Source organism: Ixodes scapularis, unplaced genomic scaffold (genome assembly GCF_016920785.2).
Source record: "Ixodes scapularis isolate PalLabHiFi unplaced genomic scaffold, ASM1692078v2 PGA_scaffold1__304_contigs__length_218370807, whole genome shotgun sequence".
NCBI classification, from domain to species: Eukaryota; Metazoa; Arthropoda; class Arachnida; order Ixodida; family Ixodidae; genus Ixodes; species Ixodes scapularis.
The window spans coordinates 107,266,489-107,280,703 of record NW_024609846.1 but is presented as its reverse complement, the minus strand read 5'-3'; the positions used below and the strand labels follow the sequence as shown (position 1 = coordinate 107,280,703).

The 14,215-nt window shown below is 42.0% G+C and overlaps 1 protein-coding gene across 1 annotated transcript in view; it reads right to left on the bottom strand.

The window, feature by feature from the left end:
- LOC120841963 (neprilysin-1-like) overlaps nt 1–14,215 on the bottom strand; it is a 118,628-nt gene that overhangs the window by 63,315 nt on the left and 41,098 nt on the right. The window contains exons 3-4 of the mRNA XM_040212951.1: nt 6,439–6,600; nt 1,987–2,183 (exon numbers count right to left, since the gene is read on the bottom strand). Of these exons, the coding sequence (XP_040068885.1) occupies nt 1,987–2,183; nt 6,439–6,600 (359 nt within the window). The remainder of the gene's footprint in view (nt 1–1,986; nt 2,184–6,438; nt 6,601–14,215) is intronic.

Below are 14,215 nucleotides of genomic sequence, written 5' to 3'. Positions count from 1 at the left end.
AAGAGCTTCACAGATTTCTCAATAAGTTCTTTGTAGGCCTGTACTTGTATTCCGTTGTCTCCTTCAGTTTGGTGAAGCAGCTGGTATCGGGTAAGCCAGCGAAAGGCAATTCGGTTGAGCTTGAGAAATAACGAATAATATAATTAACAAATGTAACTACTCGGAGCACTGAAAACGTGTACTGACCTGGTGTATACATGTATTAGGTTTATTTGCTACACATTCTTATGCGCATAAAAGCACTGGACTTAAGTAGTAATAGGCTTGCAACTCTCCAAACATGAAGATGTGTGCAAACGAGTTTACACAGTGCAAACTGTGTAAGCACGGTGCTGCACGCTCGATTTCAAACTACTCTCACTCTTCCATCCTTGCTCGCACACTTTATTCTTTATTCAATGATTACCCCGCAGTGCCCGAGGGCGTTACAGCAGGGGGGGTTACAAGGATGAAAAGAACACGTCTTCATTGAGACAGCACACTTGCTCTTCAGACAGCCGGTTCCACTGTGCAATTGCTTGTACAAAAGAGGAGTTTGCAAACATGCATGTCCTAGCGCGGTACTCTCTAATTTTAAGACTATGATCATTACGACTAGAAACATTATAGGGTTCTTTTAAGTAAGTCTCGCTATTTTTAATTTTATTTTTAACTGTTGAGTATAAAAATTTTAGTCGCAGTTTTTCCCGACGTACGGAAAGTAGTTCCCAGTTTAACTTTTTTTTTTCATTTCTGTACAGCTTTCTTTCCTCCCGTATCGTCCAAGAACAAACATAGCCGCCCTGTTTTGTGTTTTCTCCAGCTTATCAATCAACGTTTTTTGGGCTGGATCCCCAGACAGCACATGCATACTCTAAGATGGGTCTAACACATGTTAAATAAGCAGTTGTCTTTAAGTTAGGTTGTGAGCATTTTAAGTTTCGTTGGATAAAATTCATTGTCCTGCCAGCTTTTAAGACTACTTCTTCTATATGGGCATAAATACTGAGATTCAATTTGTTACCTTTTCTTTGTAAAACAAAAGTTAACACACTTTTTGTGATTTAAATTCATTTTCCACGTAGAGCACCAACTGTGAATACGATCAAGGTCTACTTGCAACTGGGCGACATCATCTGAACTCTTAATCTTTCTATACACTACACAATCATCAGCAAACAGTTGAATACAAGAGGAAATTCCAACAGAAATATCATTAATATAAATTAAAAACAAAGGTGGACCGAGGACAGAGCCCTGTGGAATTCCTGATGTTACATCAACGTAATCGGATTTCTTGCCATTCAGTACTACACATTGACGACGCTGGAACAAGTAATTTTCTATCCATCTAAGCACAGCCGAGTCTAGATTTAACATTCTTAGTTTGTTGAGAAGAAGTGAGTGTGAGACCGTGTCAAACGCTTTTGGAAAATTCAAAAATATACAATCTATTTGCCCTCCCTCGTCGACATCAGATGCAAGGTCATGATAAAATTCAACAAGTTGCGTAGTACAAGAAAACCCCTTACGAAAACCATGTTGTTTTTTAATCAGTTAGTTGTTTCCTATCATATGACCGATTACCTCTGAATATAAAATATGTTCGATGACTTTGCATGAGACGGAAGTTAATGAAACGATTTGTCACGCAAAATCTCTAAAATATCGGGACTCGGTAGAGCTTGAATACGAATAGTGCGACGAACGGGACGTAGATAAAATGAGACAGCGATTTGCCGCTGTTTACTTGATGTTGGGAAATAGCAAAAAGGTCTCTCGGATATCAAGTCCGTCGCCAGAGTGATCTGACAACCCCCTCCCCCCACGTTCCGGAGGTTGGGTATTCTCTATTACGTGACTCGTTGGTTGAGAACACTTTATTCTGTTTTTCTTCCTATAACTTGAGCGCCTGCAATGCGGCATTGAGGTTGAGCGGCATTGTTCGCGTGTAAAAAGCGTTGAGAAGCATCGGGAGGGTTTGGACAAAAGGTGCTCAATACTCACGTATATCGCATATTCTTCAACTCTTTTAGCGTCCCGTTTTACTTCAAAACCAATGAGTTGCAAAAAACCTGTTTTAGTGAGCAGCTCATTGTAGTCTTCATAAGGTGTAGCTTCCCCTTCCAGTATTGGCCACTTGGTAAAACCTTTCTTTTTTAGTAATTGCAGCAGGTCCCCAAGTTTTTTTTCCTCTTCCACAGCTGTTTAATAAATAAAATTATTCAAATAGTGTCCGCTACATATATATTTGCAGCAAAACTTATATTTTTCTAGAAAGTTTGCGATACAATTAAGCCGAATAAAATAAATTTGTTTTTTACGCCCTTTTTTGTTCCTTGTTGTCGATGCGCTCATCCGAATTTTAGTTACTGGATTTATAGCTCCTCATTTAAAATAAACATAGTGGTGCGACCACATTTCAGTTTCGAATTCGAATCGAATAATGATTCTCCCAATAATTTGACTCGACTGTCACAATCCTAGCATTCGTGATCGTAAATATTTCGATGCATCGAATATAATGACTGGAGGCCAGAACATAGGTATTATCCAGAAACGCGGTTCATATGACGAACTAGTCCTTACAGGCCTGGGTTGAATCTAAACAAAGCATGCATATACGGCAGTCTTGACTAAGGAATCACTTTGTGAAATAGCGGGAACCGTTTCCCGCTCAATATACCAGAAAAAGTTTCCCACTAAATTTAGCGGAAAAATTTCCCCGCTAAATTTAGCGGCAACGTTTCTCTGCTAAAGTTAGCAGAAACTAATACCGGTCAATTCTGCGGGAGAAGGTGCCTCGTTTGAAAAAATATGCCCGCTAAGTTTGGCGGAAAAATTTCCCTGGTAAAATTAGCGAGAAATATCCCGCTAAATTTAGCGAAAAATTTCGCCTTTAGTTAAGCGGAAAAATCTCCATCAAAATTCAGCAAAACATTTTCCCGCCAAACTTAGCGGGAAAATGTCACCGTCGTGACGTCATACGTGACGTCACGTGCGACGTAATTTTGGGAAACGTCCCAATGTAACGCGCGAGTACGCCGACGCCGTCGACGCTGAACCCGGAAACTGGCGCCTAAGACACGAGCCGTAAAAGTATAGTTCATTTTATATGCTCCTCGAAGGATGCAGTCATGCTCCCAACTTCTCGGGTACGCTCGACGAAAACCCAGAATCCACGCATATTGACATTTCAAATATCAAGAGCCTTGCAGCACCTGCTGCAGCCAGCTCTGTGCACTACGAGGGATCGATGGCTAAGAGTGCAAGCGCGACGTAGCAAGGACACACGTTGACCTGGGCCATAGCCTCCTTTGTACTGATAAAGCCTTGCAGATGGCCACGAGACGCGGCCACCAAAACTGAAAAGGTAGAGCGGCAGACAGCGGATGAGAGGAAAGCCAGGTGATGGGCGCCCCGCTGCGGCGAGAGGCCGAAACACACTTCTCCCGACCGATGAAATGTCCGCTCGTGCTCCTCGTGTTCCTCGCGCTACAGTTTGTTCTCTCGTCGGGTTTGAGAACCCCATGTTTCGTATCCTCGCCACTGCAAAAGCTGTGCGCTGAATACCAGGTTCTTCGAGAAATTCTCTCTGCTACCAAATCCCCGCGCTCCAAATCTGCGACCGGGCACTGTGTGGCTCCGTCGTCGAACTGCCAGAGTTTGAGAGTGTAGAGGATGCTATGCCTGGCTTAATCCCCTTCGCTGTACATTTTGATCTGACCGAGCATCATACCGGTGTGCAGTGATGTATCTGTGGGATGCACGCTAAAGACAACACGCTAGCAGTGGGACTGCACCGGCCAAATGTCTGCTTTTCAGCGCAGACACCAGATGTCCATTGGGGCTGATTAGCTTCCCGCTATCTAAATATACAAGCAACGTAAGTATTAGTGTCCACTATAGACCGTGTTCTTGGTTGGAACGTCCATAATATGGCAAATTATAATCAAAGTACAAATAATAGACGATAATGAGCCCGGTCTCTTCCGTTATACATTTTTTGAAAAACCCGAGACGACGTACGGAAAAAGGGGCCAACACACAGCGAATAGCTGCTTTTGAGACATCTTGTGTGTTGTCTCTTTTTTTCGGCCGTCGTCTCCGGTTTTTCAAAAATGTGTAGCATCAACCAACTCCGCCTGCTTACTCACTCTACCTTCAACGCTTCCGTTAGCCCATCGCCCCCACGGCGTTGCTCTTGAGCCACAGCCGTCAATTCATCCAGCTCGCTGCGTTTCTGCGAGTGAATGGGTAGACACATCAGTAGCTCTTTCTTACGCTAGTCGTTTAAGTGTTGCCACAACATTGTTTTTAGTCGCGCTAACCTCTCCTAGTTCCATGTGCTCTTGAGAATAAAAAACTTGTCGTTTTTTCTTCTACTGATATATGCTGTTTTCATGTCTTGTGGATATCACTATTAACATTTTTGATATCCACTTTTGACTTGACATTGAACGTTTTGGCTTCTAATTAATTCAAATTCAATTTCAGATAAAAGTTTAAGTGTCTCACACCTCTAATTAAAATATAAAATGTAATCTTATTCCGCCTATATTTCTATATGCCTATATAGAATGCCAATATATAACTGCCTATATATAACTGCCTATATAAAAATGCCTATATGAAGCTGCCTATATGAAGCTGCCTATATGTATTTTAAGGTAGAACACGTATTTTATCCCCCCCCCCCCCCCAGCAAACCCGTTGCAAGGCTGTAACGACAAAATGTGAATTCCCCGCTCCATTTCACAGGCTAAACAACCGCCGCCAAATACATCTAATTTTTGTTCTACGTGCAAAAATCTTGTACGCATGTTACGTTTATTTTTTTGTTAGACACGGCCAAAATAAGCTTGAGGCTTTTGTCCAGATACGACACTCTGAAATATGCAAGAACTTTTATTATTTTAGGGTAGAAAAAAGTTATCGTCAATTCACTGCCCTTTGATAAAAAAATAAGATACGTACTTTCGCAGACACAGACTCTGTAGGCGTGAATAGCCTTATCAGTTGCATTATGCGGCTCATCTTGCTTAGTCGTGGCGTTCAATAAAATATCTGAATAAAAAAAAAGACACATGCTTAGTTCAATGTCATCTTTTTGGCTTAGGAAATTATGAACTGTTGGTGAAATGTGGTAATCGGCAACCTTACTAAATTAGTAGACTCATAATGTTTTTATTTCTTTACATGGAATGAATTGCGGTTCATGACATATATTTGTAAACTTGTGCACCGTATGGTGATTCAACAAAATCGAAATACGCACCTACAATATTATTTTCTCTCTACATTAGCTCGTTATATAAGTTACTCTATTTCAATTGAGATACCCTTAGATTATCGCCCCAGATTCGCCGGTCCGCTTGTCGCTTCCGCCAATTTGGTTCATGGTGCAGAGAGGGTGCAATTGGCGACAGTTTCGATTCTAAAATGAAACTTTCAAGCTTAAGATACGGGATCAGAAAGCTCCAGCAATATCGATTCGCTCCGTCGTAGACCACCACTTAAGTGCGAAAAACAGTATTCTATGTTATAAGATATAGCTTAAGATGACTGGCAGCAATAACCAACAAAACCAAAATGAATGCAATGTTGTTACTCTGAAGCTATCTCAATCGCAGCTTATTTCACGGCTCTAAGATAGCCCTGAGTGTAACTCTATGGTTTCCTGACCGTTTGTGGTAATTATCCTTTTATTTAATTTGAAGCGTGAATCCGTTTTAACAAAAGAAAAATTTAGCAAATGCTAGAAAGATGAAGTAAAAACGGGTTCTTCGGGAAGCCGGCTACTGGCAGGCAAGATTTTCCTAAAATTAAGGTACGCGTCTGTAGCGAAACGCCGGCTAGCAGTCTGAACAAGAAAACTGGAAGCTTGGCTAGTTAGAGTTGATTCATAATTACAAGATAAATATTGAACACCTTAGACTGAGGTATAAAATGAGAATTACATGAAATGCGTTTTTACTCATTGCGTACATATCCGAATGTGTATAAGCCCGCAACACATATCCATGTATACCACATAATGTGCTGCATCGTACCATACACCACTCATAAATATTCACACAATGCCGGTTTGTAGTGCGAGTGAAAAATGAAAGATGAGCGGAAGAAGACGACGAAATTGTGCCCGAGTAAAGGTATCTCAATTGGGTAAGCACTGCGATACCCTGAAAACAGCAATTGATCTTCCGTTGTAAGATCTTACACTGCATGTTGTACAATTGTTATATCGCTACTTGATAAAATAATCGCTCGCATGAATATAAAATGACACGACTTCCGCCACTACTTCTGTCCTCATGTAGTGTATCGGTATTTTGTGGCAAAGAAATGAAATCCAATAAATGGTGATTATCACAACCCATCCTCATAGCTATACATTTTTAACAGATAATTCCCCAGAGAACTAAAGAGGGTGAAGTGAATACTATAAGGAAAACGTACGTTTGATGTCCTCCTCGGCTTTATCAGTGAGGATCCTATGATGTCCTAGGAGTGTCTCGTCATCAGGCATTGGGTGGGAGTTTTCCCAGTTTCCACAAACGTAGGCATAGAAATCAGTGCATGGATCTTCGGTGGCGTTCATACTGCCCAGTATCAATTTAGCTGCACAGAAATGTATTATTAAACAGCTACTAAAATATAAAATGATCTGAAAAAAGGACTAGTCTTTAATCCTGGCGTTCACTTTGTCTGTGCGTTGGTCTATCCTAGGACACGAACGAAAGCATCTTAATACTGTGGCTAACCTAAAAACAAACTTAGCAAAACATCCTGTCCTCATCATTATGAGAAGCCCGGGTAGTCCTTTGACGATTGTGTATTGATAAAAACAAATCGATTATTTACAGCCGTGCTACGTGTGCACGCTTGTTACATCCAATCTGGGGTTGCACAGCATGTGTCCCGTGTGCATTACACCTGCTTTAGAATTTGTTTTGCTTGGTTACGGGTAGCTTTGGGAGGTTTTGAATGCATTGCGCACACTACACGCCTACGTGTACAACCAGTTTAGCAGAATGATTAAGACATTGCAAGTTTAAATATCTTAATGGGGGGGGGGGGGGGAATGTGTGAGGAGTATGCTTTAATCAAACTTTAAAAGAATTCTGCTTCTTTCAATGCTGCTTGTAGGAGCTTATACTGGTACACTCCGCTATATCTGAAGTCTGAAAGCTACCAACACTACGAGCTAATGTTAATCAAGCTCCTCGAAAAGCGCTAGATTACTGAATTTTTGTGTTTTTATGAGTGATTTACAGCCACCGGGTTCAGTCAAGCGCGAAGAAGGCATCTTGAAATTGTGCTTTTTGTGTCTGCGTTTTGTTGTGCCTAAACTAGGTTTTGGACCTTCCTGGTAACTGAAGTAATCGCGATGGGAGGAGGGTCATGGCGCCTGTTATAATTCATTAACTTTCAAAGGGCAAGAGAAGGATGACGAAGAAAAGAAAAAAGACACAAGACAGATAAGAAAAAGCGAGCGAGCTTGAAACCGCCGTCAACTGACGATCTAGTGCGGCAACCCGTTTCAGTTCACTTTTGAAAGCATATGACGAGCACGCGATGAATTTGCCGTTTCTAGTAGTCCTTTAGAATGGTCCACTTTATTGTTGTCAGTTGCATTGAAAGAAAACTGTAGCACTTGTTTTGTTAGAAATTGCTTTCTCGCATTAGATTTAGTTTTTTTTAACCATTGCTATGCAGCTTGGGTCGGCCATTACTGTTTCAAATCATTATGAATAATGTTTACATTTCAGCTTCTTTGCCCTCTTGCAATCCCTTGTACATGATTATGCTTCGTGCACCGAAAGTAAGGTTCGTTCTCTTTCATTCGCCCCCTTTCTGTGATGCATGTGACAAACGTAGAACAGTTACCAACTGTTATGAAGCTACCCAAGGAAGCCTGGTGAAGGAAAGAACATAAGGCATCGTTCCAGAGCGTGTACTTTACAATTATGACAGAAAATTTATGATTTCACCAACCACCGAAGCGTGGCTTAACTGGCATCATCATAAGTCTCCTCTCCTGTTTAATATTAGAGTTTGCAAACTTCCTAAATCTAAAACTCAAAGCAAAAAGCATATTAAGCTCTAAATTTTTGGTGATAAGGTTTCACCGGGTTTCTCGTTAGTTTATTGTACCGGATTACTGTATTTCTCTGAGTTGCAGACAAAGGATGTGGACATTTTCTAGCAGTGTTCTCAGAACGTTGTCCTAAATAACTTTTAGCCGACGAATCCGACTCCAAACACTATGTCGTGCGTGCTTCCACCTGTTCACCGGAAAACATGTCGAGCCCGTGCAGTTTGTTTTCTGTTGCCCCGTGTGGAAGAAGTCGCTCTCAAAAATTATCACCATGGCGGTCACAACCAATAACCTTACTAAGTTTTACTTTTACTGATAAACTTGATGGCTGCAGCACAACTCCATGAATCCACGAGAACCTCTTTTGCAATATCGGGCAAAAAGAGTCTGCCCGAGCTGAAGAGGTGCTCCTTCGCGCAGTCCTCGATCACACCGTAACTTTTGTTTGATCTGCCACAAAAGTAATTCTTTCCGTATCAAGTTTGATCTGCCACAAAAGTACTTCTTTCCGTGTCTTTCCGCATCAGGTTCAGGGTTTTCTTTAGCTTCCTGCCCAAGAGCATCTTGGCTGAATTGTGGCACGTGAGCAAGCTTTCCCCACTGATAATTCCTGTACTTCTTTATACTGTTACATAGAGCTTCGTACTGGTCACCCTTATTACCTACGGGTCACCCCCATAAAAATTCCGGTTTCCGGTAAACAGGTACAGGTCACCCGGTATCGTATACAGGCCACCCACAGGGGTTTGCTGGTCGCCTGTGAAGAGATACAGGTACGCTGACAAAAGGATTACAGGTAACAATAAATTACATAGCTAAGCGGCCGGCACTTTCGTACCGGTACCGGTATCACGTACCGGTTGCCTATAAACACGTACCGGTGGTCTATAACTACGTACCGGTGGGCGGTACCGTCAGGCCAGTATGTCATACAGGTATACCCAATAGCATTTTGAAATCTCACTTTAAGAGCCCATGCAAATGAACATTGAATGTGAGATACTCTGCGAGTATCTCACATTCAATGTTCATTTGCATGGGCTCTTAAAAAATCTAAAAGTGTATGAGCCAAACAAAACTAACATATCTACGGTTGTAATATCCAACAAAAATCTCCAGACCTCCCAAAAACTAGGCAGTGACGGTGGAAGTTTTGGTTTCCCTGGGTTTCCGACGGAGTCAAGATACTAATTTGATTTAGGTGCACAGATATTCGTATATCTTTATATCTATATACATTAGGTCTTGCGAGATTACAAGGTAGTATGTATATTATTTCGATAAATATATGTTTGATCACTAATCAATTTGAATTCTGGATCTGCTAAATTTCGTTTTTAAAACGCCTGGCAATACCGAACACGTTCTACCACCAGAGGGCTATGACAAGACGCCAAATGTCGATGTCGTGGGTGCGAAGAACGCACCCACGACATTTGTTCGTTTTATAGATTTATAGAGTAGATTCGCGCGTAACATTTTAACATGATACTCACAAGCAATTTTTATAACTACACAATACTTATTGTCGTTGAATTTAAGATATATTCGGAGTTATCGGCCGTTTCGCTCTTCTGACCGGATGCTCAAGGTTTTAAAGCAAAGAAATTTACACCTGCGGAGAAATTTACACAAACTTCTCTGTACCCCTTTCCAGTGGCCGTGGTAACTTGAGGGGCTTTTAAAGAAGGAACGAGGGGATGTAATTGAAGTGTAAGAGTTACAACCCTTTCTAACTTTACAGCCACATCAGCAAATACACACTCGGAAAGGAGACAAGTCTTGGGTAAAGTTTAGTGTGGTGTACCGGTATAATATATTCATTTAAACAACGGAAGTCAAATATCCCCACTTTCTCGTTCTAATATTCGTCGCACATTTCATTATTGATAGTCTTGTTTCTCTTTCTGTTGGTTGTAGATCCCTCTTTTTAAGCGGTTTCTGCTTGGTAGCTTTGTGCTATCCCTTCAAAAGGGGCACCTTGGTGCATAGAGCAAAATCTATAGGCATACACGTTACGTACGCATACAGGTCCGGTATGAATACGGGGAGACAACTTTGGATTCAGGTACTCTGTCCGATAAAATGATATGAGTTAAACTGGCCAACCTGCACACATATTTATACAGGTTATTTCAGTACCTTGTTGGAAATCTGTCTATGGGGCTCGCCAGGATTTCTGAAATGTTTCGACCTACCCATCAAAAACGTTTGATGTGTTTGACACGTCCATCAAAATTGTTTAAAGTGCCTGACGTACCCTCTACGAATTCGTAAAGGGTGCCAGAGATCCGTCTTAGCTTTTTGAGAGGCTTGTGGGGTCTGTCCATCTCCTTCACATGACCTGAGCACCCCTCAAAATGGTTTTAACGGCTCTTTGGGACAGATCACCTAACCCTTCAGGATCTTTTCAGTCGAGGAAGCCGCTTCGCCATTTTGAATTGGGTTGCGCGTCGAGATTTGGAAATTGAGGAGACGTTCCCCGTCTCTTGCCGTGGTGGGACGGTCCCAGCAAAAATGAAACGGGCGAGCGCAAAATAAAGCCTGTTGTGTTTTTTTTTTCTCTTCAGCTTTCCTAGATTCCGCCTTTCCCCAGTATTTCTCTCCGCAAAGTCCTTGCTTCCAACGGAAAGAAGGTGCGTGGAAAAATTGGGAGGGGCACGATTTGCTTTTTGCTTGAAGAAAACCTGTTTAGTAAGTTGAAATACATCCTTTGCCAGAACCTGGTCGCCCTGTTTTTTTTTCTGTCATCGAGCGCAGACTAAAGGCACAACAACGAACGGACGCTCAGTGTCAGCTTCCCCTTCTAATGCGTGGGACCTACCTTCAAGAGCAGCTGGGTGTGCGGATCAAGAAGGTCTTTCAGTGTCCTGTTCTTCGCAGTTATTCGTAATTCCTCGTCCGTCCGGCTTCCAAGTATCCAGCGAGCGAAAAAGAAGCCAGAGACAACACTGGAACTGTGCTGAGGATTTACCAATAGCGTCGGATGTTGGTTCCGCGTTCGTGGTTTTTGCTAAACGCGCTACTGACAGTGTGTTTGTGTCCACGTGGTGCACTTGCTCCGTTTTATTATTTGAACTATTGTGCATCTCAGGAATTTACTCAGCGATATTGTGAGTACATTGAAATATAATTTTTGGGACAAAAACATTTGTTTTTCCTGTTTGGTTTGATCGCTTTCGTCTACAGCTGCTTGTACCTAAGTTTGAGCAAACGTCGGTTGTTATCCTCTTCTTGAGTTACAACACGTATGTAAAACTAAATGTCTTACATAAATTTCCAATAAAGTTTTAAATTGCTCTTTCGTTCTATGGTTCACAATCATTTGGCGTCTAAAGGCTTGACGGGCTCAGGGTTTCTGAAAAAAGTGAAGGTGTTTGAAAGGCTGAGGAGGTGTGAAGTGTTGAGAAGGTCCCATAACACTTCAGGGCTGAAGTGTTATTATCAATAGGGTAGGGTCGTATTTCTGTATATGAGAAGCAACCGATCAATCTCGGTCTTAACATTTCCAAAAAATGCCTTCTTCAGCGTTCCACTTTACGTTTGTACAACTCGTTCAGCTTCTCCGTTGGATGCTGGCTGGTAAGGCAGAATCAGCATACGCCGAAATCCGTTGCGGACAAAAAAAAATTTTTTTTTGTTGTTATCTAAAGATAAACCGTTTTCCGCAACCAAAATCTATGCGTCCATGCGTCGAAATGAAGTTGCAGAGGCACTTTATTGTAGCATCGCCAGAGGCTGAAGATTCCGGAATATCTTCACCCTACTTTGAAAAAGAGCCAACCAACAAACGGAGCAATGACCTTGAAATGGTGTACCAAAATAAAAATATAGGCGGGAGCAGGGTCGTTCTGGGAATGGCCATGGTGTCGACTCGACTCTTTGATTGGAACGGTGATGTTCTTGGACCTCACGGCAATGTTAAATATTTGTGGTGATGTTCTCCTGTCCATCTCGCCAGAGATAGCTGCGTGCGATGTCCTTCATCTTCTCCAGTCCTGGATGACTTTGGGCAGTTAGTCTTGCGGATTTTTTTGGAACACACACACTAAATCCCCAGGGCAAGAAGTCTTCCGGAATGCTGTGTTCACTCAGCTTCGTTTGAAACGGCAACCACTGCGGTCCTCCCGGAAGGTTGATGGGACACCGCAGGAAATCTCACTCGTGACAATAGAGGGTCGCTTCCGGTATCCTGGCAACAACTGAAGCACAAAGAACTCGGAGTACGCTCCCTTCCCCACCCACCCTCAACATTAAAGCATCCGCTGGTCTTGAAGCCTGGAATTCGTCTACGGCAAAAGGTTTAAGGTATCGGCGTTAACGTTGCTTGAGCCGGGCGGATATACCAGCTGGCATTTCATATACGTCGCTAGCGTTCGAGCACAGCGTAATACTCATGGTGATTCTTTATTTAGGATGAATATTTCCGTACCCAGGAGCCCAAGGAGAGGTGTGTTAATAAGAGTGGCTGCAAACGTATTGCCACAGAGGTACTGGTAAACCTTCTGCCCTTTTTAGACAAACGTTGAAGTTCTTTTTCTCCAGCCGGCTGCACTCTGAAAAAAGCACGTGCGTCTACTTTTCTGCACAACACTCGGAGATCCAATCACCGCAACTTATGCAGGTAGCTGAGCAAAGGGCGATGTTAGAAACATATATTTAGACCCAAAAACGTAGCCTGAGTAGTGCTATTAACCAATGCAAAATGTCAAGCTTGCATTGCTTAATGTCGCGACTCAGACTGCTTTTCTTGGTCTAAACCAGGGATGGGCAGTATTTCAAATACAAGTATTTGAAATACGTATTTCAAATACTTTGTGTATTTTGCATTTGTATTTAATTACAAATTAGGTAATGTATTTGACGTGTGTATTTAAATACTAAAACGTGGGTATTTCAAATACAATTGTAATTAAATACAATTTTGTGGGCGAAAATACATCCCTCAAATTTATTGTCACCGTCCAGAGCAGGAAGAAAACTATGTTGTGCACCGAATGTAGTGTCTCTCAATCAAGCACAAGCGTTTAGTGACTTTGTGATTACGGTGCTAGTCCAGGGCAAGAATAGTGACGAAATCAACGTCCACGGGCTGACTGGCTAAATAAGTGCCTGTAACAACTTGTGATGCTTTCCAGCCTGATTTCATCCATATTTTTGCCTGGAACATTCTAAATGCGCGGGTCCTCCAGATTTTCATAACTGGTGCGAGTTGCAACAATAAAAAAATTCTCTAGCTAGTGCTGTGCTTCTTGGTCGTCTCGGTTCTTTGTTGGTCTATACCAAAATGTAATAGACAAAAAAAGGTGCTTCAAGCTCTGTACTTTTTTCACCTATTACGTCCAAGCTGTTTACATTTTTAATGTGATTATACTTCTATTACGTTACTAGAGCCTCGCACACAAACTCCCGAATGTGCAATGCAAAATTAAAATGAGATACCCAGAAACCCGTCGCAGCTGCTCTGAAGTCACTAACGCAAATTTTGAGGAATGTATTTGGAAAAGTATTTGGAAGAGACTAAATACATTTGGTTGTATTTGTATCTTGTACCTAAATGCTTTTTTGGAAATGTATTTAGATTTGTAATTAAATACATTTTTGACAAAGTATTTTGTATTTGTATTTCAATACATTTTTGCATGTATTTTGCCCATCCCTGGTCTAAACATATGTTTCGGCATCGGCATTCGCTGAGCTGCCTCCGTAAGTTGCGGTGATTGGCTCTCCCAGTATTGTGCGGAAAAGTAGACGCACGGGCTTCTTTTAGAGTGTGTAGTTTAACTTAGCTCGCTGGAGGCTTCTGGAGGTGAAGGCTATGGGGCAGTCCTCCATCCCTGAGTCTCGATGAATGAGGACACCTCCGAATCCACAATAATATGCATTACAACTGAAGATGACAACCTTCCTTGTACTGAAGTGTTGGAGCACTTGAGCGGATATCAAGAACTCGTTACTCATTTTCAATTCATTATCATACGCTTCCTGCCTTCGCCAGTCTTAATGCGAAAGCATTAACTGTCCCATGGAGCGAGCCGACGTCATCAGTTCGAAGCGCGAAAACGGCACCTAGTTTCCACGATCCCAATAGGAGCGGAGTTAAGCTGATAAATTTTCCACCTCGGTCCCATTCGC